The sequence below is a fragment of the Euprymna scolopes genome, chromosome 14 (genome assembly GCF_053919585.1).
Source record: "Euprymna scolopes isolate OS-2025 chromosome 14, ASM5391958v1, whole genome shotgun sequence".
Lineage (NCBI taxonomy): Eukaryota > Metazoa > Mollusca > Cephalopoda > Sepiida > Sepiolidae > Euprymna > Euprymna scolopes.
In genome coordinates this window covers 93,044,203-93,070,769 of record NC_136495.1, presented here as the reverse complement: position 1 = coordinate 93,070,769, position 26,567 = coordinate 93,044,203, and the positions used below count along the sequence as shown (strand labels likewise).

The 26,567-nt window shown below is 30.6% G+C and overlaps 1 protein-coding gene across 4 annotated transcripts in view; it reads right to left on the bottom strand.

Moving 5' to 3' along the window:
• LOC145293164 (PHD finger protein 21A-like) overlaps positions 1 to 26,567 on the bottom strand; it is a 90,115-nt gene that overhangs the window by 29,619 nt on the left and 33,929 nt on the right. For 2 of the 4 annotated variants that reach the window (XM_080139619.1, XM_080139618.1), the window contains exons 5-7: positions 18,234 to 18,542; positions 4,634 to 4,795; positions 654 to 705 (exon numbers count right to left, since the gene is read on the bottom strand). In XM_080139619.1, the coding sequence (XP_079995745.1) occupies positions 654 to 705; positions 4,634 to 4,795; positions 18,234 to 18,542 (523 nt within the window). Of the gene's footprint in view, positions 1 to 653; positions 706 to 4,633; positions 4,796 to 18,134; positions 18,543 to 26,567 lie in introns of all 4 variants that reach the window. The other 2 variants (XM_080139617.1, XM_080139616.1) reach the window with 1 other exon arrangement.

The window sequence follows — 26,567 nt, the reverse complement described above, 5'->3', positions numbered from 1 at the left end:
GATTGGGGTTCTTATTCGTGTCTTGATCAGCTTTTTTTAAGCAAATTATTTTTTTACAGTTAAATTATTATTTTTTAAATTTCATTGTATTCTATGCTATTGCTATTTTGATTTCAATAATTGATTAATAGTAAATAAAATATAACACAAGTCATGTACACACAAGAACTAGTCACATAATTTTATTAATATAGAGATAAAGATATTTGCATTTATAGCAAAATAACAAAAATTTAATGTGATGTTTACTAGGCAAGGAGAATAGAAGATGAACTTGGATTTACTTTTGACAGCCTCGTAATTCTAACTTCCCTTATTTTGTCCTTTAGTCTCCACATTCCATGACCAATGTTTTTGACAAAGGGTGAATAATTGCTGTTTTCTGAGTGAAAATCTGTCCACTTAATACAAATCATTGGCTAGCTTTTGATCTTGTAGAAGATTTGATATTCCAGCAGAATTAAATAATGAAAAAATTACCAAATGACAGAAATAAACTAATTTCATTTCAAATTTGTAAATAAAATCAAACCCAATAAATATGCACACATTCAGTTTTTATGAATTATAACATGAATTAAAACCATAACTCAAATCACTTTACATTGTCAGAAGAAAGAGGGAAGAATATATAACTTTTATATTATACTGACCTTTAAGGGCTTCTGGAGTAACCAAATCTAACGATCGCATGTACTGTAATTTCTGAAAAATACATTAAAAAATTAAAATATTAAAAATACAGAATGATATAAACAGGTTTATAAGATACAAAAAGTTTAAATGGAGAGCTTAACTTTTGTTTTGTTCATTTTTTGTTAACCCATTAATGTGTAAAACATTGACTAAACATAACTTATAAACAACCGGCTGAAAAATATTCCTTTTACTGATATTAAAGCCTTCTAAGTCATTTAATTGTTGAAAAGATTTACAATTTAATTACAATATTTTATAGAATGCTTCAAAGTTAGCAAGACAATAGAAATGGAGAATTCAAATTTGGAGAAAATATATTTGAATAGCAAAAGTTATTGAGGGTGTTCAAAGATTTTAATACCTCGTAATAACATTAGCGCATGAAAAAAAAAAATGTGCTAGTGTGATTGCAGGCATTAGGAGTGGGAAACTTCTAAGATTACTAACTAGCAGAGCTTTACCACTGTTAACCAAGGGAAGAGTATCAGTACATGCAGTATGATGATACATGGAAGTGAAAGCTAGCCAATGAAGATTGCATGGAGAATAATGATATCAGAATGATGTGTTATGTTAGTCTTACAAACAGGCTTAAATCCAATGACCTCAGGAGAGAATAGAGAGATGTGTGGTATAAAAATTCTTGGGTTGGTAAATATAGATGAAAAACTAAAGTAGCAGGTTCAGTTCACATGAAAAGGTTAAATGAAAACATTTGAGATAGTGATAAGAATAGACTTGAGAGAAAGAGAGATAACTAAAGACATGGCCAGAGATAGGTTAGTTTGGATATCAATTTCTAAAACTGTCCAGTACATGTCAGCATGTAAAACATGTTAAAGCGAATGTGATGAGAAAATTCTTTTATAAAACAAAATTTGGGTTGTGCAGATAGATTAATACATTTAAATGAACAGGCTGAAATAAATCTGCTATTATTTGAAGAATAATGATCATAATAATAATACCAGTATGAAAGGTAAATCTAAACCATTATGTGGGCACAATAAAGATACGGAGCAAAAAAAAAAAAAAAAAAACATTGCTCAAATTTCAAAACAAACAATGTTTAATCATTTCTATATTTCTTGCAGTAAGACAATTTTCATATGTCAGAAAAAAAATCTTGTTTCCCATTCATTATTTACTTTATCTTTAAGAGAAACTTTTTTGAAATCCATGGTATTTCTAACAATATCTATAACAAAGTAAAATCGACCACCCTCATTACAACATAATAGGATAATCCTTTATGTGCTAATCTGTTCCACCAGTCGATTCAGCTAAGCACTCATACATGTTTCAAGAAATGATTCATTCATTTCATCTTTCAACATTTATTATATTTTCTTCAGATTACCAGACTGTTCCCAATAAACCTATCAAAGAAAAGGTTGCATCACTTTTACTCTATAGTATTTATCTACTCTTATTGCCACCAGTTACACTGAATCCTTTCTTAATAGAAATTTTGGTTAAATCCGCTGAATTATTTTATTTTGTCCTTATGCAAACTTGCTTTGATATGCAAGTATATTTTGAATATTCGCAAAATAACATTTTCACTGATGAAACATTAAAATAAAAAAAATTATCTTTTACTGCTTATTTTATTTCTATTTATAAAAACCTGCTAGACTTTACAAAAAGACAGTATTTAGTTATAGTCAGCTAACATACTTCCTAACTTCAGTCATAATACTACCAGAAGTGATGACAAGGCAAATCAGTTTTCACCGTTATTGTTCTTCAGTATTTCTGTTGTGAAACAATTTATTGAAATAAAATATAAGAAAAAAAAAAAAGCATTGAAAAATATACAATAAAAACTAACAAAATTAAGGCATCAATTTTTTTTTTTAATAAGGACAAGTTTTTAACCATTTTAACCCGAAAGGCACCCCTAGGGACGCAACAGAAAAATCCATTCTGTTACTTTTTTTACTCATATCATGTTTAATGTTTGTGCAAAATCTTTTAAAATTCCAAGGTGTAGTTATTCAGAAAAGTGGGGACAGATGAATAGACAAGGGTCCACCATCCTTTTGTCGAGGGACCAAAAAAAAGTTTTTATTTTATTTAAAATTTTATAAGAAATATAAGTTTATGAAATTATAAAAATAAATTTTATTTTTAAATTTGTATAATAAATATATTTATGAAAGTATAAAAATAAAATTATTGAAATCAAAATAACAAATGAAATTGACATCAAAATAAAATTTCGAACATAAAAAAAAACGTGTCCAATACATATTTCCAAAATAGTTTAAAGATTTTAAAACCTGTTCTCAATAATTCTTAATTAAATTAAGACCGAAAAAACTTTTCCATGATTATTAAATATAAAAAAAGGACAATCGGAAAAAGATGGTAAAAAGAGAATATATGCACAAGAGATATAAACGAGAGAAAAATGCAAAAAAAAAAAAAAAGATTTTTGTATTGGCTTTGTTATTAAAATCCTAGTTTAATCACTTACATTACAGTGAAATGATTTAAAAATTTTTTTATTTTTATTAGGATTTATACTCTACAAGCAGCCCAGCTCAGCTCAGCTCGGGCCCTATGTACTGTTCATAACTTTATGTGTATATGTATATATATATTAAAAAGTTTGACTCATGTTCAGGTAACCTACATCTAAAACTTCAAGTGTTTAGACCTAAAAATGACGGAAAAGTTTGGTAGAGTCCGCAAAGGTCAACTCTTTCAACTTTTATCTCTTGACAGCCAAATATTCGCCCAAAAACTGATTAAAACGCTTGCTGCATGTCTGAATACCCTTTATGTAAAATTTCAAATGTTTAAACCCAAAATTGGCTGAATAGTTTGGTAGAGACCACAAAGGCCAAATCTTTTGAACTTTGACCCCTTTGGTAGCCAAATTTTGGTTGGTTGGTTGTTTTATGGCATATCAACCTTTTTCAGATTATTTAATGCCGAATCTAGTGATTTTGAGGAACAATTTTTTTTATGGAGTATATTTATTTTTTAAGTCGGATTCTATTTAACCCATAGTTGGGACCCTAACAGGTATTACCACTCCAGGTCAGTGTGGACCTGGGAGCTATGGCAATTAAAAGGTAGCTCCACACTCCCCAAGGTCCGCAAGCTGGGGCCTCACCGTCGGATATAGTTTTAGGTCATATCCAGGACCCCAAATTTTGGGCCAAAAAAACAATTAAAAAGCTTGCTCTATGTCTAAATACACTTTATGCAAAATTTTAAATGTTTAGACCAAAAATTGGCTGAGAGGTCAATTTTTTTTTTTTAACTTTAACCTCAATTTTGACCCCTTAACATTTGTTTTGGGTTCAAATCAAGTTAAAGTTTGATTCATGTCCAAGGAACCTACATCTAAAATTTCAAGTGTTTAGACCCAAAATTGGCAGACGAATTTGGTAGGGTTTTCAAAAGGTCAAATTATTGAACTTTGACCCCTTGACAGTCTAGTCAAAACCGATTAAAAAGATGTTCCCAAATCTCAATGCCCTTTATGTCAAATCTCGAGTCTAGATTGAAAATTGACAGCAATTTAGTAGGGAAACGTACACACACACACACAATTTCACTTTTATAGATATATAGATATATTTATTTTTAAATCAGTAAATCAGTGTGATCTGCACACACCCAAAGTTTAAAATCTACATATAAAATACATTAATTTCTGAAAATATTAAAATCTGATAATTCCTGGATTTTGTTATTTTTTTTTCAACAAGAGGGATTTGTTGAACATCCCTATTATTTAAAACCTAATAAATAAAACAATGAACTGCCTCTAACAGAATAAAAAAGGGAAGAAACAAAAGGGAAATTACTTCAAATCAAAAATAAATATTTCACTGTTAGATCAAAGTAAGAAAAGTTTATTTTTTCATTAAAATTTATCAGTCAAGAATTGATATTATGATGATATTATGCTTACTTTTGTAGAATTTTGAACACTTTTAACCTCTTTTTCCTCACAAGGTGGCTGTTTCTTTTCAACAGTTTTTTTAATTTCCGGTTCCGAACATGTCCGCTTTGGAGGGAGCACATTAGGAGGTGCCATTTGATTTTTATTTTGTAAAATTATTTGTTTTGCCCCCTGCAAATGGAAAAAAAAAGAAATAAAAAACATTATAAACAGATGTAGATTTCAACAGTTGAACATTAGAAAATTTTAAAAAACAAAACAAAAAAAAAAACTGCTGCAATTGTTTTGTTACTTAATTTCATAACTGCTTTTTGGACAAAAACAATTGTCAAAAGAAAATTGAATCATATAGTATAACAGCACAACAAGCTTACATAAAACCAAAAAAATATATACATCTGATATAGAAAAACTTACCCTTGATTTTGTGGAACATAATTGAATAAAATTAAGTCTATTTTAAAGATAAGAATATGCCCCAAAATATGAGTGTCTTAACATCAAATATTCTATTTTTGTTTATTTTATTTTCCTATTATTAGGAAAGAAATTTTTTTATAATTTTATCAAAGAGGTGGAAGAAATTCTTATCAGTGGAATTTAAGATTTTACACAAAATAAAAGATACAGAAATAAAGTTATCGTTTATATTAAAATTATACCCTGGTTGCAAATACACATATACAAACACCAATTTAAGCATTATTAAATTATATATAGATGCATTTGTATGAAACATGGGCTATATTGACAGAGCATGAGAGAAAGCTCAATATCTTTTAAATGAAATGATTAAGAGCTATTCTTGAAGTAACTTTGCAAGATAGATGCAGAAATGCAGATACTAGAGGCTTAATATTAACAACATCCATCAAAATTGTGTGTGGGGGGGGGACATGTTTCTAAGCTAGCAGAATTCAGCTACATAAAGAAATCATATCAAAGTTTTGTTTTTTTTAACAAAGGAATCACCGCTTATAAAGGCCCAGAGGCAACTCGAGGATAAGGGTTAAAGAGTGTACAGTGGTCAAAAGGACAATATCAGTAATCGTTAGAAGTGTAAATTTGATAAATTGGATTAAGGGGAATGGCTAATCAAGAACTTGTTTACAAGGACTTGACAATAACAAAAGAGATAGGCAAATAAGGTTTGAGATTGGCATGTCATTCCTTACAGTTGAAAGACTTGTTCAAAACTTGTAAGTGGCAGAATTTGTTTTCAAGCATTTAGCAAAGTTTTCTGGAGCACGCAAATAAGTTAAAATGTCAAAATAAGCTGTAATACATAGATAAACAGCTAATAATTCACTTAACATTCATTTCTTTAAAGACTAAATAGTTTGAAATGCCAACCAGATTTCGCTTTAGACAAAAGAAAAATATTTTTAACAGTTCACGAAAAGTGAGAAAATGTAGTTGAAGTGCAAAGACAGTTTTGAAGAAAGTTCCAAACAGATATACCCTATACGATTTGTGTGATATGTTTCCATTTGTCTTCTATTTTTTTTTTTTTTGGTTCTGTCTTCAATATTTATAGTTTTCTGAAATGTTTCTTATGAACATTCTAATTCAATCTGATCTCTAATTTGTATGTAAGCTGATCTGTTTGAAAATCTGCTAAAGAGTATATATATTTTATTAGAACATCTTTTGTGTGTGTGTGTATGTGCGCGCATGCATATATATGAGAGCTTTCCTATTCAGTTGAAAATGCAAGACACATAACTTTAACAGCAAACAATACAAGTACTGGTCCAGTAGGCAATACACTGCTCAACTCACACAAGTTTACTGAGGAAGAGGCATCAAGGTATTAAAGTATTTCTTTCCAATTACTTTTTAAGTTACAAAAGGTCCGTAAACTTGAATTTTTAAATTATCCACACACGATGTTTGCATTAATTAATTAAGATGAACTCGCTTTAAAAAAGGTCACTTAAAACTTTTTCAAAAGGATTGTTACTCTCCTCCAATTGCTATAATTTGTTTATTTTATTTTTTTTAGGTAAGTGCTTATGACAAACGCCACATTAAGTGTAGCAATTCTAAATAATAATGAATGTTATATATTACTTTACTCATTGTTTTCTATTTATCTTTATAAAATAAATCATTTTATTTGTTTAAAAAAATGTACTTTAAAATCTTTTTAAGTCATAAGGAATGGAGGAATCATTCCATGGCTTAATATACTGTAAATCTGTGTGTATTGATATGCTGTTGCAATATTTTCAAAATTTGTACATTAGAAGAGGTTATAAAGTAAAAAAGTGATTGTTGGTGCAGTTCATAACTGATGATAAAAAAGGTCATCATAATGTCATGAATGTATTATTATATTAATAGAGAATAAAAATAAAGAAGTTTATTAGATAACTGTATGAAAGTTCATTGAAGACAGAATGCTCTCTTTCATCATATGCTTGCTTTGCATTTAAGCAGAATCAAATAGAGATAATTAGCCATTATCTAAATGAATAAATACAAAAGGTTTTCTCTATCTGAAGTATGCCTATATCAAAACTCTAGCACCTACTTAATTCAATAATACAAGTATTTTCACATCTGATATATATATATATATATATATATATATATATATATACACATATATAAAAACTTTCAAAACAGTCAAGACATTTGCATATTTATTTTTTTGTTTAATAAATATTCTGTACGATTCATTTGTAATTTGGTTCTAATTTATTATATATATGCAATAGTTTTCCTGATATTAATTTATCATAGTAATTAAAGCGCTTAAAAAAAGTTTAAAAAAAAAGAAATCAAAATAACTTTTTTGATTTTGAAATGATGATGTCCAGTTCATTTAAGCATCCATACATTTAAACAAGCAAAACTTTGGAATCTCTGCATAAAACAAAACTGTTTTCTGTTAATAATTGAATATATATTATTTTCACAACTAAATTTCTTATTGTGACTATTGTTAATAATTTGTCACAAAAATGAAAAAAAAAAAATAAAATAACCCTCATCTTTCTAAATTACAAAAAGTAAAAAATATTTTTTAAATAATTATCTTTTTTTCTGTCTTTAATAATAAAGGCAAAAAGCACAAACTAATCATTTCAAATTACTCATTAATAGAAAATTGTTTTATTTAATTGGTGTTCCACTTTTTTGTTTATTTCATTATATAACCAGTTTGCAATTCATTTTTTGCTCAAACAAAAAAATCTTGGTTCTTATTTAGAATTCAACTTAACAAAATCTTTATGATGTACAATACTCATCATGGAACAAAGATGTCATTTTCAAAACATAGCATAAATTGATCCACTTTTTTTTTTTTAATATAGAAAAGTAAATTTTATCATTACAAGGCTAATTTTATCTTGATAATTCAAATTGAGCTGTCTACCCCTTATTTATAAAAAAATGGCAGATCAAAAAATAGCATCTCACTTATAAAAAAAAAATTTGATTTTCTTGATTAAAAAAAAAAAAGAAAGAAAAGAAAAGAAAAGCTACTTGATCAAGTTATAAGATTTTTGGAATATGACATGTTTGTTCCATGAGGAGGTATATACATCATAAAGATGTTTGTGTTGTTTGTTGCTTTTAAAATTAAGTCAAATTTTTTAACTTTGAATATAAAAAGGCCACATAAAATAATCGTTTTGTAGTTCTTTTTTTCTTCTAAATAAAATTTCACTATATTCATACATGGTAAATTTTCTTAACATTGGAATCACACCATGACTCATCTTTTTAATGTTTTTCTTCAAATCACCAAAATTTGAAAAGAAAATTGTTTTTTTTTGTAGATAAAGCTACATCTAGATTAATTACTACCTGGAGGGAAGGTAGTTTTTCTTAGTATATGTATACGAGATGCACTCCAAAAGCAATACCTCCTATCTTTTTATTCTGCCTAAATGGATCAGAGAGGACTGAAGATCGTACTGAACTTATGTATTCATGACCTGTACATTTCATCTCTCTGCTGCAGATATTGACGAGATGAGATTAAGAAAGCAACCTATGTTATGGACATGCATCATTGAATTCCTTGCAAAAATGCATTAAGAATGATAGCGACTATGTAGAAAAAATAAATTCTGGAGCACAAATGGTCGTTAGTTTTAATGGTATCACTCCCGTCATCATAGCTCTTCAAATTTGAGTTAAAGTTTTTTTTGTTTTAAATAGAAGGCTTTACTTTTGAAAAAAAATCATAATACTATACAATAATGCGATCATTTATGGCAATCTTGCACATTTGATTAAAGAATATCACTTTTCAACTGGCAGTCTAATCTAATTCACAGGTCATAATTGACTACAAACGTAATTGAGCACTCTGGGGTTTTTCCCCCAAAATACAGAAATATACTACAAACCTATATCTAACATGAATTTATCTTCTCATATAATTGAAACAAAATAACTGATTTGTTCTGTGACGCTCTGTAAACAATTATCAAAATATACAACATGTTCCATTGCATAGTTATTAGATTAAGTCTTTCAAATGCTAATAAATTTAAATACAATTATACACTATGAAGCACCTACTTAATAAATTAATTGTAAAACAGATTGATGATAATTGTAAAAACAGATTGAATGAAACTTTGTACCCAATTTAAAATGACTTTTATTTAGAAAATTACATTCATCTGATTTGGTTCAAACAAAAATAAATTGTTTTATAATTCTTTAACAAATAAATTATTCTATATATTATGTCACACTTATTGAATAATTATTATATTAAGTTAAAATATTGATTCATATTTATTTCAGTTTTTTAATAAACAAGTCTGTTTTAATTAAAGCTTTTTCCAGTGGGACATTACACTGACAAAAACAAAATAAATTCCATCTGTGGTTAATCCATTTCTCTTACAAAGTAATGAGACATCAAAAACAAATGGAACAAAGATTTTCTTATCTGATTTAAGAAATTAATTAAAATGAAATTTTTTTAATTAAAAAAAATAAAATAAAAAATGCTTATTTATATCATATTATACGTTTTTAATTGTGAAATGTCTAAAATTGTTGGTTATTTTTTTAAATTAAGCTGATGCTGACATGATTTTCATTTTTTTTTAAATTAAAGAATTATTAACAGAACACAATATTAAACATCATTCATTTCTAATATGCAGTTATCATTTATTGAAATTTTTTATTTTTTTCACATACATATTTATCTCTTTATTTCTTACAATTTTAGATTAATATCTTAATAGTAAGTGAAAAAATTTTTTTCCTAAATAACTTTGAAAATATAAAAAAAAAAACAATCGAAAAACAATTGATATGAAATCTTTGTTTTTCTTGAACAGTTTAGCTTGTTTCAAACAAAACAAAAAAGGAATGTTATCAGGATTTTTTTTACCCACTTCAGATATTTTGCTCTCATTTAACTGTCTTACACACACACACACACTAATAATATTTTGCAAAATAAAACTGAAAATCCAAATACTGCCAGGCGATGCAAGGTTGGGATAGCTAGTTTATATATAATATGTATATAAAATAGCAATCATAAATTTTTCAGGATATTTCTATAAAGCTATTAGAAAATTGTATCATGCCCTGGCTGTAATTACTGAACAGTATTTAGTGGTTTTGTATTTTCAAAGTTAGTCATACAGCAAGATATATATATATATATATATATATATATATATATACACACACACACAAGATTAAATTGGATGAAACATTCAACACTTGATAAACAGAAAACAGAATATTTGAATTGTTAAAAGTTCTTCATTGATTCATATAAGCAACATTTTGGTCAAGGATATTTTTCTTAGAGTATAATAGAATGAGTGGTGCATTTTTTAATATTATGTCTGTATTTAGGTAAATGTCATTTAATAGTATACTGTTTTTGTTTGATGAGATTTTTAAATAATTCATTTAGTATTTCGGTCAAATTGATGTTTCTTGTTCCATTTTTCCTTTTCTTTTTTTTTGTGAGTACATTTGATTTGATTCATCAAACCATTAGGCGTTAGGGTTAGCATTGGTGTGTTTACAACTATGTCTTTACAATGTTGAGTTTTTAAGACTTTAAAATGAATGTCTATAGTGATTAGATATTGATTGTGAACATGATTGTGTGCAAAATTCATAAGGATTATTAACAGCTAAAGATTTGTTAATTACTACTTTAAAATTTTGTGTCAAAGTTCATAATTGATATTATTGTGAGATGTCTAGATTTTTATGTTGGTATCACATTGTTTTTGTATAATTAAATGAAATGGGTTATAGTCAGCTAATGTACTTCCTAACTTCCAGCATGACTGCTACAGGAAGTGGTGGCAAGGGAAATCACCTACTTCGCTTTTTTCTTACACCTATATCTCCCCTGTGCATGTACTTTTTTTTCTTTCTTTCTTTTTTTTTTTTATATTCTTTTTCAATTAAAAATCATTGAAAAGTTTTTGCAGTCTCATTTTAATTAAGAATTATTGAAATTTTTTTTTTTTACCAAAACACTTTAAAAAAAAAAAAATTTTTTTTTTTTTTATGATGTTTGAAATTTTGTTATTTTGATTTCAATAATTTCATTTGTTATTTTAATTTCAATAATTTTATTTTAATACTTTCATAAACATATATTTATTATATAAATTCAACTAAAAAGGAAGTACGTTAACTGGCATAGGGCCGACCACTTCCCTAGATGAGTTCATAATTAAAGGATACTCTAACTTAATGTCTAAATCTGACCCCCAAGATCGCCATGGGGATGGAATATGCGCCTACATTAAAGATGGCTTTCCATGTGGTAGAGATATCTCCAGAGAAGACCCTGATTTACCTTATATGTACTTCCGGGTTGCACTTGCTTACACCACCGCATTTATATTTCCCACACAACAGCGGATTTACTATCTTTAAGAGTATAGCTGAGAAAATTGACCATATCCTGTCTGCTCATCCTTCGGTTAACATTCACATCTGTGGTGACTTCAATGTGCACAATGTGGAATGGCTGACCCACTTGAACAAGACAGATGACGAGGGAAAGTTCTGCCATGATTTCACCATTGCCTATGACTTCACTCAGATTGTTCACAAACCCACTCATGTGCCCGATAATACTGGTCAGTATGCAAGCCTTCTAGACCTTTTTTCTCACAACTTGCCCTGAACTATGTTCATGTTCGGTTCTATTTCCTCTGGGATCTTCCGACCACTCAGTTGTATCAGTTAAGATAAAAATGAAATGTAATAAGTCTTCAGACCGTACTGTATATCGATACTCTATGGCTGACTGGGATAGCTTCTGTACATTTATATCTGATCTACCTCTGTATTCCATGTTTAAAAAGGATGTGTCCTCTATAGTATCAGACCCGACCAAATGGTTAATTGTAGGCATAGACCGATTCATACCATCCAAAAAATTCCAACAAAAACCTAACAGCCAGCCATGGTTCTCCCCAGAATGTGCTGCTGCCATCGTGCACAGAAATCACTTTTTCCATAGCTACCAACGTAATAGATGTACTGATACTAAAGCTGCTTTTAGAACTGCCAGCAACCACTGTAAAAGAGTAATAAAAAATGCAAGAGAGCTATATGCTCAGTCTGTTACATCCAAAGTTGCTGAACAGCAGCTTGGTTCTCACCAGTTTTGGCAAATAGCAAACAGGATCCTGAACAAAAGTGTGCATTCTATCCCAATTATCATTAATAGACCAGAGGTAATCTCGTCAGCATCAGACAAGACCAAACTTTTTGCCAAGAACTTTGCAGCTAATTCTACCCTATATGACGAAGGCCATCAACTCCCCATATTTCCTCCTATAACACACAACACGCTATGCAACATACAAATATCTGTACGTGATGTCGCCAAGCTAATCAAGAACCTTGATTCCAGTAAAGCAACTGGCCCTGACAGCATTCCAATTATAGTGTTGAAAAAGCTTCAACCAAAACTTGCCCCCATACTTACAAAGCTGTTTAAGTGTTGTCTTAAGGAGAATTGCTTCTCAGCACCCAGGAAAACCTCATCAGTATGCCCTGTATTTAAGAATTTGGGTGATAAGTCATCTCCCTCTCAGTACAGACCAATAAGTCTCCTGTGTGTCATGAGCAAGTTGCTGGAATTCATATTAAATAAAGAAGTAGTCAACCACCTCAGCAGAAATACCCTTTTTAATGACATGCAATATGGTTTTCGTTCTTCTAGATCTACAGATGTGCTAACGGTTATATCTCATAGGATTAGTGAATCTCTTGACAAAGGCTTCCTTTCTAAGGCAATTGCTCGACATATCAAAGGCCTTCGATAAGGTATGGCACAAAGGCCTACTTCACAAGATTTCCAGCTAGGGTGTAACTGGAAATGTTTTCTCAATCATTAAATCATTTCTCTCTGATAGGCTCATATTAGTGGTTGATGGTCAGAAATCAGAGGCCCACAGTATTAATGCTGGAGTCCCTCAGGGGTCCATCCTGGGCCCAACTCCCTTCCAGATCTACATCAATGATCTCCCAAAACACCTACTTAAATCATTTGTTGCCATCTATGCTGATAACATGACCATCTATGGCAACACATCAAAAGCCGTAAATGACAAAGTTCTCTCTCCTCTGATCTTGAGCGCGTGATTCAGTGGGGGAAGAGGTGGCTGGTTACTTTTAATGCATCTAAAACCAAGTTCCTATAAAGATAGGAGCTTGGTTTTAAATGCATTAAAAGTAACCAGCCACCTCTTCCCCCACTATACCATGCTCTGATCCCCATCTGGCATCAATTTAAATGGGTGGCTCTCGTCTTGAGGAGGCTCCATGTTTTGACAAGTTTCTGGGATTGACCTTTGCTCCTGATCTGAAATGGGACACATGCATCAAGTCTGTTGCCAAGGTCGCTGGAAAAATGGTGGGATCCTTCTACCGCTCCAGAAGATATCTCACTGCTGATGCAATTCTTTATCTATATAAAAGCCAAGGATGGAGTACTGCTGCCACATCTGGGCAGGAGCTACTAAAAACAGCCTATCCTGCCTTGACAGAGTACAAAATAGTCTTTGTGGCTTAGTGGAAGATGCCCTTTTCTTTTCCCTGCAACCTCTTTCCCACAGAAGAGACGTTGCAAGCTTGTCTTCGTTTTATCGTTATTTCCATGGCAAGTGCTTGTCTGAGCTCCAATCTATGGCCCCCCCCCATGCCAATCTTTCACGAAAAACACCCGTCTAGCTGAAACCACTGTCAATTTTCCCCACTCTTTATCTGTGCCTAAATCAAAACAGATTCCATGAACAAAGCTTCTTTCTTAGAAGTGCACGCCTGTTTCCCACCTGACTACAACTTGGATGTCTTCAAGTCCAACATAAACAAATTCCTGATAAACCACCCCCTTAAGACACTTCATCAAATCCCCATTACTAGCGATTACTACGATATTATCCCATTGATTACTGTACATGCAATAACCCTTATCCCAGGCCTTGATAAGTGGTGACTACCATGTAAAAAAAACTGACTATAAACAATGAAATTTGTCTATATAGAGAAACAGTCAATAAAAAATCTATACACTATGAAATCGACATAAAAAACTAGACATTCCAGAATTAATAATATTAATTACAATATTAGTCAAAGTGTCTAGTGTAGTAATTATCATAAACAAATTTGTAGCCATTAAAAAATCAACCTTTTATATTTTACACTTTGCATGTACTCACATTCACATGCAACATCTCATTACAGATGCTGCTTTCAAAGTCATAAATTACTAGCTGTTATAAAACAGTAAAAGACAGTTGTAAACAAAGCAGGACATCCACCCGCGTGATGATGACTTGGGGAATCAAATCGAAAGTATATGTGAAAAAAAAGAAAGAAAAAACTCACTAAACTTATATAAACTAATTTGAACGAAATATCAAATGGACTATTCAAAAACCCTCAAACAAAGCACTTATTTAATAACATTTGCTGAATATATATATATATATATATATATATATATATATATATATATATATATATATGTGTGTGTGTGTGTGTATGAATGTATTCACTTATTCATAAAGTGACTACCATTCCAAAGTTCTCATTGACCAAAATCTTGGTTATACAAGAGGGTTGGAGGTGGGTGAACTAATTGCAATATAATATTTTTTAATGATAATTATATATGTAAGTTATAGGATAATTGTGTTGAATGTATCATAGCAAGAGATGACCACAGATTTTAGTTAAGCTCTGGTTTTAGTAAAGAAGAAAGAAAAAAATGTTAGAGAGGATCTTTGTGTATTTTGTTTTTCTTGTTGAATTTCATGTATAGTTTTTTTTTTTTTAAGAAAAGTAAAGTGTCGTTATTACTGCTACATACAGGAGTAATAAAGAAATTTTAAAACGAAGAAGACAAAGACAAAAATTAATATTTTAAAGAATCAAATCTGATATGTATAATGTAGCAGTAACATTTTTACAGCAGAGGAAAAAATATTTTCATAAAATTGTTATATACAAAAGGGGAAAGTTATATTGTACCACAAAATGAGAATATTAATCAAATAATCAGCCATGTTGCTACTAGTTCAGGTCAAATACATTTCTTTACGATCAAAATGATCAGTTTTTAAATTTATCAAATATTTTTGGATGGTTGCAGATTCAATCCTGATAGAAAATCTTATTTCATTTTTTTTACATTTCTTTCTTTTAGATGGATAGAAGTTTTTTTTGTTTTTTTATTGAAAAGGGGAGATTTTCTTCTGGAAAAAAAAAAAAAAAAAAAAAAAAAAAAAAAAAAATCAAAAGATTTCTACTATCCTGGATTTTATTAATATTAACAATAATCTTTATATTTATTAGTATTGTATGCGAAAGATTTATTGAAAAATTGTGAAGATTAGTATCACAAATATTGTCTATTTGTTTTTATTCATCTTCTTTCACAATTTTTGTTTTCTTCGTTGCTTTCAACCTTACTAAGTACCTATTTATTTATTTATTACTAGATAATGAATAAACCAAAGGAGGTTTTTCTATATAATTTAATAAAACAAAATACACTTTCTTGGATAGTTATATTGGAAACAAAAAATAAAAGAATTTTAATTGTTCTAATTAGCCATGACTCATCTCTTACTAAGAGTTTTTCCATCACTCCGGCCCACCTCTCTTATTTGTACAGTGTTTATCACTCACTTGTCATTACTTGCCTTTTAATAGTCAAGGATAATAAAATTCAAGATAAGAATAGTCGATTATTTAAATTTAAAAAAAAAAAAAGGAAATATTGTCCCAAGTAGTAATACTAATTAACTCATAACTGGGAGGAGAGAGAGACCAGAAAAAAACAGATTTTAGATTTTGTCATTATTTTCAAAATTTTAAATGGCTTTTGCAAATTCACTTTTTCCTAAGAATCCAACTAGAATTTAATGTTTCTTTTTCTTGTTGACTTTTAAAGTTATGTGCAGGTATTATTTTGGAGTCAACTGAACTAATTATAGGACTTTTGGTTGGCTTGATAGCTTAATATAAGAAATATTTTATGTTAAATTTGTTATCAGTGAAATTATACATACTAATTCTAGTAGATAAGGGCATTTAAAGCCGTTCTGAGAGTACAGAAAACAACTAGTAATTAAAACTATTAATGTTGAAATATTTGTCATCATTCTTCGATAATCAGACTCTAGTAGATTTGACAAAGTAAAAGGAGAAAATACAAACATTTTAGATTTTTTGCATGTATATTATCAACCGCCCTTTTTTTCTAAAGATAAGATTGTCCAATTGTTAAAGATGCAATGAAAAAAATTTTTTTTTTAATTTAATCTGATGTTGTGTCAAAAGTGAAGCTCACTAAAATACATTGATGAAAAGTCTGTCCAAAGATGGTACAATAATATTACGCAGTCTGCATTCATGATGGATGCCCATATAATAGAAATATGTGACAAACTCATACAAGAGTTTTGGAGATGGATTTCCATAATTAGAAAGTACATTAACCAAAGTACTTAGATAAGTATGTTTCAGTTTGAATAAAAATGATATTGTAGTGTCACCACAATACCAGACATGCATAGAATGGAAATATAAGCATGTCAGCAATATATACAACATATGAAGGATACAAATGTGTAATTTTCAGTTCATAACAAAAATTTTCTCAGGAGAAAAAAATTGTTTTATTATCAGTTTGAAATTATTAATGGTAAAATATATTTTAACAATTCTAAAATTAAAGTATTCAAGTTCTTTGGTAGAAAAATGAGAATTTGTCTTGTTTGAAGATCGAACCAAATTTACAATCATTGTAGAAAGCGATTGTTTTGAAGAGATGTTAGGTTTAATACAAAAGACTTACACCCATTAATAAAATAAATATTACTCCAAACTCAACTTATTTCAAACTAGTTTTTTCTAAAGCAAAACAATCTAACATAAAATTATCTGGTCGGATTTTCAAAGTCAGACTGAAATAGCATTAAGCTAACAAAACAAACTTTTCTCCTGATTAGTCCATTTTTTTTAATGTATATATATATTTTTTTAACTATCATATTGGCATTCATACAATTTATTTTTAAAATTACTCAGTCCAACCCAGACTACTGCCAATATGAAACATTTTTAAATAATCACCTAAAAATAAAAATCACTAACAGGATAACTCATTTTTAATTAAAGAACCTAATAGGAGTATTCTACCTTACAATAATAATTTTATTTCTTTTTCTATATAAATTAAAAAGTGTGCAAAAAAAAAAAAAAAAAAAAAAATGACTTGATGTACAGCTAATTAAATATAAGAATTACAATTTGCTTCATATCTGAATGAGGAATGCATAATTTAAATGTATTCAAGATAGTTTTTTGAGAGATGGAAACACTAGTATTATATTTGAATTAAAAACAAATTATAAAGTCTACCACTTACAATCTTGTACAAAAATAAAAATGTAATTTTTTGATAAATTATATTCACTGAAACAGGTTACATATAGTTCAGATTCTATTTGCATTTTTTAGACAAATTACATTAAGCAATAAAGTCATTATATTAATTTAGTGAGTGATACTTTATTACCTTCCTAAGTTATTTTCCATTTTTATTTTAAATTATAAATTTAAACAGGCAATTACAGGAGTGAAAAACAGCTAACATTTTAGTCATCGAAAAATAATTTAAATATAGTTAGTTTTTGTAGAATGTCAGAGGTTGCGTTTCAAAGAGCAAACACATGTAAGCTCTCAAAAGAAATAAAATGAGACTTCCCATCAGTGCAAGTTGTGCACAGTTTTATGACATTATGACAAATTAAATGTTTTTTTAGGCAAAACTCTATGTACAAGTTATTAAAGAGAGAGAGACGGGCTGAACGTAAGGTTTGTGGTGGTGACAACTGTGAGGAAAGGGGCAGCAGATTCTTCAAATAAGACACGACGCACACAAAAAGACAGGTGTGAAACTCAATGACACTGATTTTGGACAGGAAATTCAACTACAAAAACGAACACACAAATTCACCTGCAAGAGAGTTTTGCTGATCGTATACTGTGGTACTCTGATAGGAGGGGAATTGCTGCGTGCTATTGACACGGCATTATTTACAGTTGAATTTGTCACCTTTGTTGGGGGTGTGTTCAATATACTGGGAGGCTTTACTGGTTCAGTCTTCCTGGAAAGATCAGCTGGCTGCGGTTGAACAGGAACAGTCACTGGAGGAGGTGGAACTTGCTGTTGCGGATGTGGATGATGATGATGATGATGATGTTGCTGCTGCTGCTGCTGCTGCTGTTGTGGTGGTGGTGGGGGTTGTTGAACTTGAACCTGCACTTGTACCTGCTGCACATGTTGTTGATGTTTGTGCTGTTGCTGATGATGATGGTGATGATGTTGATGCATTGGTTGCTGGTGAGGTTTTGTGGTTTGTGTCTGCAATTAAAATAAATTTATTGGTTTAGCAAGTCATTTTTTTTTTATTTCTTTATTAAACAAAGTAGTTAATTTTAATGGAGCATAAAAATTCTATGTATCTGACAAAATCTGAAATGCATAGAAAAAAATATAATATACACTGCACTTATAGGGTTCACCTTTTGTATATAACATAAGAAAATTCCAAATAAATGCATTTCCTGATAAAAATTTGAACTGGACGAGAAACCATGAATGGTTTGATTTGGTAAATTAATAGTGCTGGAGTTATGAATTGCTGAAGCACACTACATATTGCAAACGATTCAATCATTTGCATTATTCAAACTATTACTCTCATCTTTGTCATTATATTTATGTTTCAACCGATATAACCCTTGGTTTCTTCAGGTGCATCTTGGGAATCTTTAATTCAGGAATTTGCAGAATTTTGAGCAAAACCATTTTTAATTCAGAGAGGTAGATTTTTATCATTTCATCAACCATGATTGTAAGACGAAAGTAAAGAACAGTGGTGGAAGATGTCTCAAAGAAGTAGCAAATACAGTGGGTGACATTGGCCTCCTAAGTAAACCTAGTGTAGAATTGAATATGTGAACGTTTTTTTTTTTATACATTTCGTCAAAAAAATAATGGATAACTTCTGAAAAGGTGCCTGTGCCATGTGTTTATCCTGAATTGGAATTGCCAGAATCAAGTGGCAAGAAGTTCAGAATAACTAGAAACAATGTGAGTCTAAGAAAATAAATATCGTTATTTCAGAGTTTTCCTTGTAGACACTGTAGAACGAAGGCTTCAGAGTCTATCCTACTATTAAGCATACAGCTGGAGAAAGTCTTAGGAATCATATGAATTCATATATTCTAAGTAAAATTTTGAAACAACCAAAATAAGAATAGTAATCTGAAACAATTATTATTAATCCTCATCTTAAAAGTACTGAAACATTAGAATTTATTAGATACAATCATTGGAACACAATGAAATGCTAATGAAACATTGGGGATATCTTTCCCAACAGTATTAGTGTGTAAATGACCACAATAGAATTGGGTTTGGACTCGGCACAGTCAATTCCAGAGTTCATGAGAGTATCAATTAAGCCACCGCTATGAAATAATTGAGTGATTACTTTTAAATCTAAATTAAAAACAAACTCCCCAAAAAAAGAAAAACTCTAGTATACTATCAAATGTATGAAATAAATTAAATATACTTTCTATCAATTTAAATACAAAACTATTTTTTCATCTCTATCAATATCAAGTTAGGTATGTGTATATCTTTATTTGTACATATAAGATTCATTCCTAAACCAATAAACTTATTATGAATTTTAGGATACAGCTAGGCATAAGGAATCATAATGTAGGCTATATTTAGTTTCACCCAAAGGGAGTAAATGAAAGGGTGTATGAAAATTCAGATATCTCTGATTTCGTGAACTTTTAACAAAATAGGTATTAGTAACAATGCTTACAAAAAATTTAATTTTAGATTTTATCATGAAAAATGGAATATTTATAGAATAAATGATTGAAGACAGTTTTTAACTTATCAAAATTAATCCATAAATATATAAGCATTTGAAACTGAAAAGTAACACTGCCTATTCCCCAAAAATATTGAGTCAATATTTACATTTTTATTTAAGAAAAGAAAATTATTCAAGATAAAACAATGCAATGTAAAATTTGTTGATGAATGTCATGAATGTAGTAAAAAAAGAAAAAAGATAGCTCAACATTTGAGTATTCAATAAAAGTTTTAACAAATTGACCCACTGATAAAATTTGGAATTGATTTCATATAATCTAAAAAATAAAAAAAAAAAGTCTTTATCATTCACAGGCAGAGATCAGTAACAAAAAGATTGACTTAGAATTTTAGATGCTTTATTAATAATTAAAAAGTACATTGTCATACTTGAAAAGCATGGGAAAATATAAAGCTGAGAACCAAAGTTGGGAACAATCTCAGATTAAACTGTTGAATATGAGCTCACATATTTCTTCACAAAAAAATGGTACATAGACATAAATATATATAAGTATATGTAGAGCAACATAAATTTAATTATCTGTTAGTGTCATGCTAATAAACCATGTTGGATAACGCCCCCTGCACCCGTATTTGTGACAATGCAGTCAAACAAAAATTGCTAAAAAATAAAAAAAAAACAATTGTTTCAATGAGGAGTGTATCCAAGTTCTTAGTTGAATTCAATTCTTTATATATTTTCTTTCTTTAATTAAAAAAAGTTGTATAAGATAAACTGTTTAAAATAAAATAGAATAGTATGTCAATAAAAAAATAAAATGTACAATTAAAAAAAGATGTATCCATTTAATAGTCATATATAAAATTTCAAATATTATAAAATAAAATTATTTTTATATGTTTTTAATGTTATGAAGTAATTCCTAGCACACTAAAGATATGCTCAACACTACTGGGGACAGAGCATTATTATAGTTAAGTGAAAGTGAAAACAAATGTAAAGCTGTATCACAAATACTTTTCACAAGCAATTATAGTATAAAACATAGAAAAATCCTTTAAACACAGGGTTTTTTTTTTTAAAGAAATAACTCCTCACCAGAACGATAAAGAGATTATTTAACAATAAAAGTTTTGGTATAAATTAGTAATTAAAAAAATGTTTCCAATTGCATCATCAGACACAAAGACAGCACATTTATATCAAAGATTAGCTATTTTTCAGTACTCTTGCATAATTTGACCTGGATTCTCAGGAATTCCCATCAAGCATAGATCGGGAGAGACCAGCAATCATCGGTTTAAGCCAAGCGTTGTAACAGACGCAGACTAATTTAAAAACAAACTGGGAGAAAAAATACAAATAGGACTGAAAATATTTTTATTTTATTTTTTTGGAAAAAATTTATCTACAAAAAGTTTTTTTCTTTTTTCTTCAAGAAAAGATGAAAGCTTTACTTTTTTACCATAAATTGTTAGGTGTAATTACAAGTTTTTTTTTTTTAAGACTTTTTGTTCAGTCAATTTTTTTTTTTTTTTGGTGGGGGGGGGGGGTCACAGAAATTTTACATAAAAATATATATATATATATATATTTTTTTTAAGAAAATACGTAAAAATATGTTTACGGAAAGCTTAAATTGTTAGATGAAAGTACAGGAAAAAATTTTGGTTTTTTTTTAAGAAAACTTAACATCTTTTATTTTATTTATTTATTTTTACGGCTTTTCATTGCTGGCGGAAGAATTTTCTCAAGATGATATTTCCTTAGGAATCTTACTTCAGTCGACTGTTGAACAGCCATCGACAGCAAAGAGGGAGGGAGATGGGGGTAGAGGAAATGAAGGAAGCTCACCAACAACCAAGTAGCTTTCGGAAATGTGATTTATGATGGAGACAAAAGGATCATTTCCAAATTTTTGTCCCTCCACATAAATTCAAGTAAATATGTACCCAGAAGCTCCTGGTTGGTCCCACATTCTTGCTTGTTCCAGTGTTTTGCTTCCTTTTCACATCCTCTTGATGTGGTTCGTTGTTCCCTTTGTTGTGGGGTCTACAAAATGCGTACTTATGATTCACTGTAAAGTGGTTAGTGGAATCCTTCTCCTCCTACTTTGTTATAGGCCTTCCAACAGTCGGATATACGACTGTAGTCCCCGGCAGAATATATTTGTTTATTATTGGAAGGAGGGTTTTGGCATTGCGATTTGGTAAGGTCACCAAAAAGCCTTCTTATCGGTGATAGAAATAAAAAATAAAAAGCAGATTTAGCATTTCAATATTTAAACAACGCTCGGCTGATGATTGTCGGTCTTGCCCAATCCATGCTTGATGGGAAATTCCGAAAATCTGGGTCAAATTATGCAAGAGTACCTACTTTTCACATCGTATGAGAAATTATAGTATAAACCATAGAAAAGTCCTTTAAACATAGGTATTTTTAAAGAAAGAACTCATCAGAACGATAAACAGATTATTTAACAATAAACGCTTTGGTATAAATTAGTAATTAAAACAATGTTTCCAATTGCATCATCAGACACAAAGACAGCACATTTATATCAAAGATTAGCTATCCTAGAATGATCAGAAAAAACGATACTTGGTTTAATTTACCAAAATGAAGTTCAAATTAGTAATGTGTTCTTTGTAAAAATGGACACAAACGTTTTTATAATATCTATCAAAGTTGTATTCAAAGAATAAAATTAGGTTAAATAAAGTACCTATTATTTATCTATTGTATTGAAGGTAAATCCAATCATGTGTTCTGTTGAAATTTGTTAACCATTATCATTTCTTGGGCCAAATTGTGTTTTCTTTGCACAAACTTTTGTACTAGAAAATAAAATTACAACCAGAACAGTAACAAAAAGATTTACTTAGAACTTTAGAACCCTTAATGGTAACTAATTTCTCATTTAAAATCCATTTTCCAACATGAAAAAATAAGGATATTCTGTAAATAGATACATATTAACTAGAATACTCATTCAAAGACAGTTAAAACTAACTTTTAATCCATCCCTCATTACAGATATTAAAATAAAAATATAATGAAACCAAACTTTATGTCTATAATCTATGTTCCAATTTTAATCAAAATTTATATTCTAGAAGATGTCTAAAACTTAAGGTTTGAGTCTTTAAGAGGAGAGGAAATTGAAATTCAGGGAATCTTAATTAAATAAAATTGAATGAAAATCTGAAATCAGAAACTAACAAAGTTTCAAGAGAGATTGTAAAGTGCATAATACTATGCTCCCAAAACCCGTTTTTAATATCCCAAAGAAATGGAGATTTCACAAATATTTAAGGTCTAATGTTAGCCATATTCACTGCTTGTAAAACGTTACTAAAACAGCATATTGTTTTGTCAATTGTAAAGACACTAAAAAAAAATTTAAAAATCGCTAAAACTGTCAAAACCCTACATCAAATGCAAAAAAAAAAAATCAAATGCAAATGTTATGTTGTTTTTAATCGAGTATTATTTATAATCTTCTCAGAAAATATTTCTGGGTTTTTTTTCTATTTTTAGGTGCCACTCGCAATGGAATGAATGGTGACGCAGTATGGTGTGTTAAACTGAATTTAGTTATTACCATTGTGCTATCCAATTGGTAGGCATCTATCTTTGTTTAACCGATTCTTTAAAATGAAAAAGCACAGAAACTGGAATGTACCCTCTTTAAGGGTTCAATATAAATGAGGAAGCTGCAGCAGCCATACTTTACATTTGCTAATGTCTTTTTCTGTTGAGACAAAAGAATGATTTGGCAGTTGATCCCCACCTTTTACACAAGTTGACATGAGTTGCTTCATGCAGTATTCACATGTTGATAAAATCTGCTGAAATAAAACCATTGAACATTTTCTCATATGTAAACGATTTGCTTTGTTGTATTTCTTCCAATCAGAAATTGAACTTGACATATGATAGTAAAATCTCCCAAATTATTATTTTGCTTGTGAACTTCATAAGTTCTCAAACGCATATAGTGGCGTAATCACGTTCACACACTGGTTCTCATCAGATATCACCAAGTTAAGCAACATTCAGCCTGGTTAGTACCAGTTGGGTGACCATTTGAGAATTCTAGGTGCTGTATGTGCTCTCAATCCGCTTATCTTGCCATTGTTTCCAGTCGTCCTAAACCTTCACTTGCCACTGGTATTTAACAATGTTGACTTAGGAGAGGTGTGGTTGGAGATTGCACAACTTTTGCTAAAAAAATTCTACATGCAGGCACCCTTACAGTGGGTATCCATAGTCTGTCAAGATTGAAGGAAACCGCCATAGTAGCCTCATTGTCAGGGGAGATCTTCAGTGTCATAGTATGCTGATCAGGGATATTTTTAACTTTTTTTGGTGACATATTAGATTGCAGGTGCATCTATTCACATTGCCTATTATTGTGGACATGTGGGCATGGTCTTTGTTTAAATGTAAGCAACAGGACTCATCAATTTCAAAACTTTTTACGACAGCTCAGCAGTTTATTATCCTCATCTTTCTTAGTTGTTGTTTCACAACGTTTCGGCCAACTATTCCTCTGGCCTCCGTCGGGTGGTAACCATGACGGGATAGGAATTCCGAATTTCCTGACTGCATTCTCAGCAATTACTGCCATCCATAATTGTCGTCTCACCACGTTTTGGCCAAGTAAGCCTCTAGTCGGCTTTGGGTAGGATTGAAACCGCTATCTTCACCAGCAGTAGTTGTTTCTTTGCATACTCTTGAAAAATCATTAGATTTTCTATAAGTGCTGCATGTTTGATCCTGGCCACTACAACCCATGAAGATTTGACTGGGGTTTGGTTCAGCAACACTTATTTTATGAGATAAGAGGAGAGGAGGGTCTGAACAGTAGCTATGTTTGAAGTGCCGGTCATTGCAGTCTAGCCCCATAGTGTGAATTAGAATGTCTGAGCATGACAGACATTCTACTCAAGAGATTTAAGTACATCAGTTTCGGCCAGTAGATTTGTTTGGATTGCATCATTTGCTATTCTTCCAATGATGCATAACAGATTTGATGTTCAGACCAAGTTCATCAGCACAATTGTATCATAGGATGATTGTGTGAGAAGTTCATATTTAAATGAATGAGAATTCCTAAGCTTGTTCAAAGATGGATACAACTTCTTCCCATCACTGTGACTCCCAGTTTCTTTAATATGCCAATTTAGAAGTACGCTTTCATTAGTATTTCACTTGAAAATGTTGCAGTATAGGTTGAGGTGTCAGCGGCAGAGGCAGAAATTTGCATGTTCTTGTGTTTATCCTAATCTTCAGGTTCTGCCCTGTTATAAAAAAGTACTAAACTCAGACAGTAGTTTTATAGACCATAATATCCAGACAGAAATCACTAAACTGCAGAAATGAGCCGATTCAATTAAGATATTTTGATTCCCTAGATGAGTTCGCAATTAAAGGATACTCTAACTTAACTTCTAAATCTGACCCCCAAGATCGCCATGGGCATGGAATATGTGCCTATATTAAAGATGGCTTTCCATGTGGTAGGGATATCTCCAGAGAAGATCCTAACTTACCCTATATGTGCTTCCGGGTTGCATTAGCTCACACTACTGCATTTATATTTACTCTCTATCGCCCCCACAACAGCGGAGTTACTATCTTTAAAAACATATCTGAGAAAATTGACCAAGTCCTATTTACTTATCCTTCAGCTAACATTCTTGCTGATGACACTACCATCTATGGTAGCACATCTAAGACAGCAAACGACCAAGTTCTCTCCGATTCTCTCTCCTCTGATCTTGATCACCTTGTACAATGGGGAAAGGAGTGGCTGGTTACTTTTAATGCATTTAAAACCAAGCTTCTATCTTTACATCATGAACGTTCTGATCCCCATCTGGCATCAATTAACATGAATGGCTCTCGTCTTGGGGAGGCCTCAAGTTTTGACAGGCTTCTGGGCTTGACCTTTACTCCTGATCTTAAATGGAATACGTACATCAAATCTGTTGCCATGGACGCTGGAAAAATGGTCAGATCTTTCTATCGATCCAGTAGATATCTCACTGCTGATGCAATTCTCTATCTATATAAGAGCCAGGTACGTCCAAGGATGGAATACTGTTGCCACATCTGGGCAAGAGCTGCTAGAAAGGACTTGTCCTGCCTTGATAGAGTTCAAAATAGACTTCGTAGCCTCGTAGGAGATGTCCTTTTCTCTTCCCTGCAACCTCTCACAGTAGAGATGTTGCGAGTTTGTCTCTGATGTATCGTTATTTTCATGGAAAGTGTTCGACTGAGCTTCAGTCTATGGTCCCCTCTCGCCAAACTTTCACAAGAAACACTCGTCCAGCTGAAAACACTATCAATAATTCCCCCCACTCTTTATCTGTGCCTAAACCTAAACGTAGATTGCATGAACAAAGCTTCTTTCTTAGAACTGCACGCCTGTGGAATTGTCTTCCATTTTCCTGCTTTCCAGCTGACTACAATATGGTTGTCTTCAAGTCTAACGTAAATAAGTTCTTGATGAG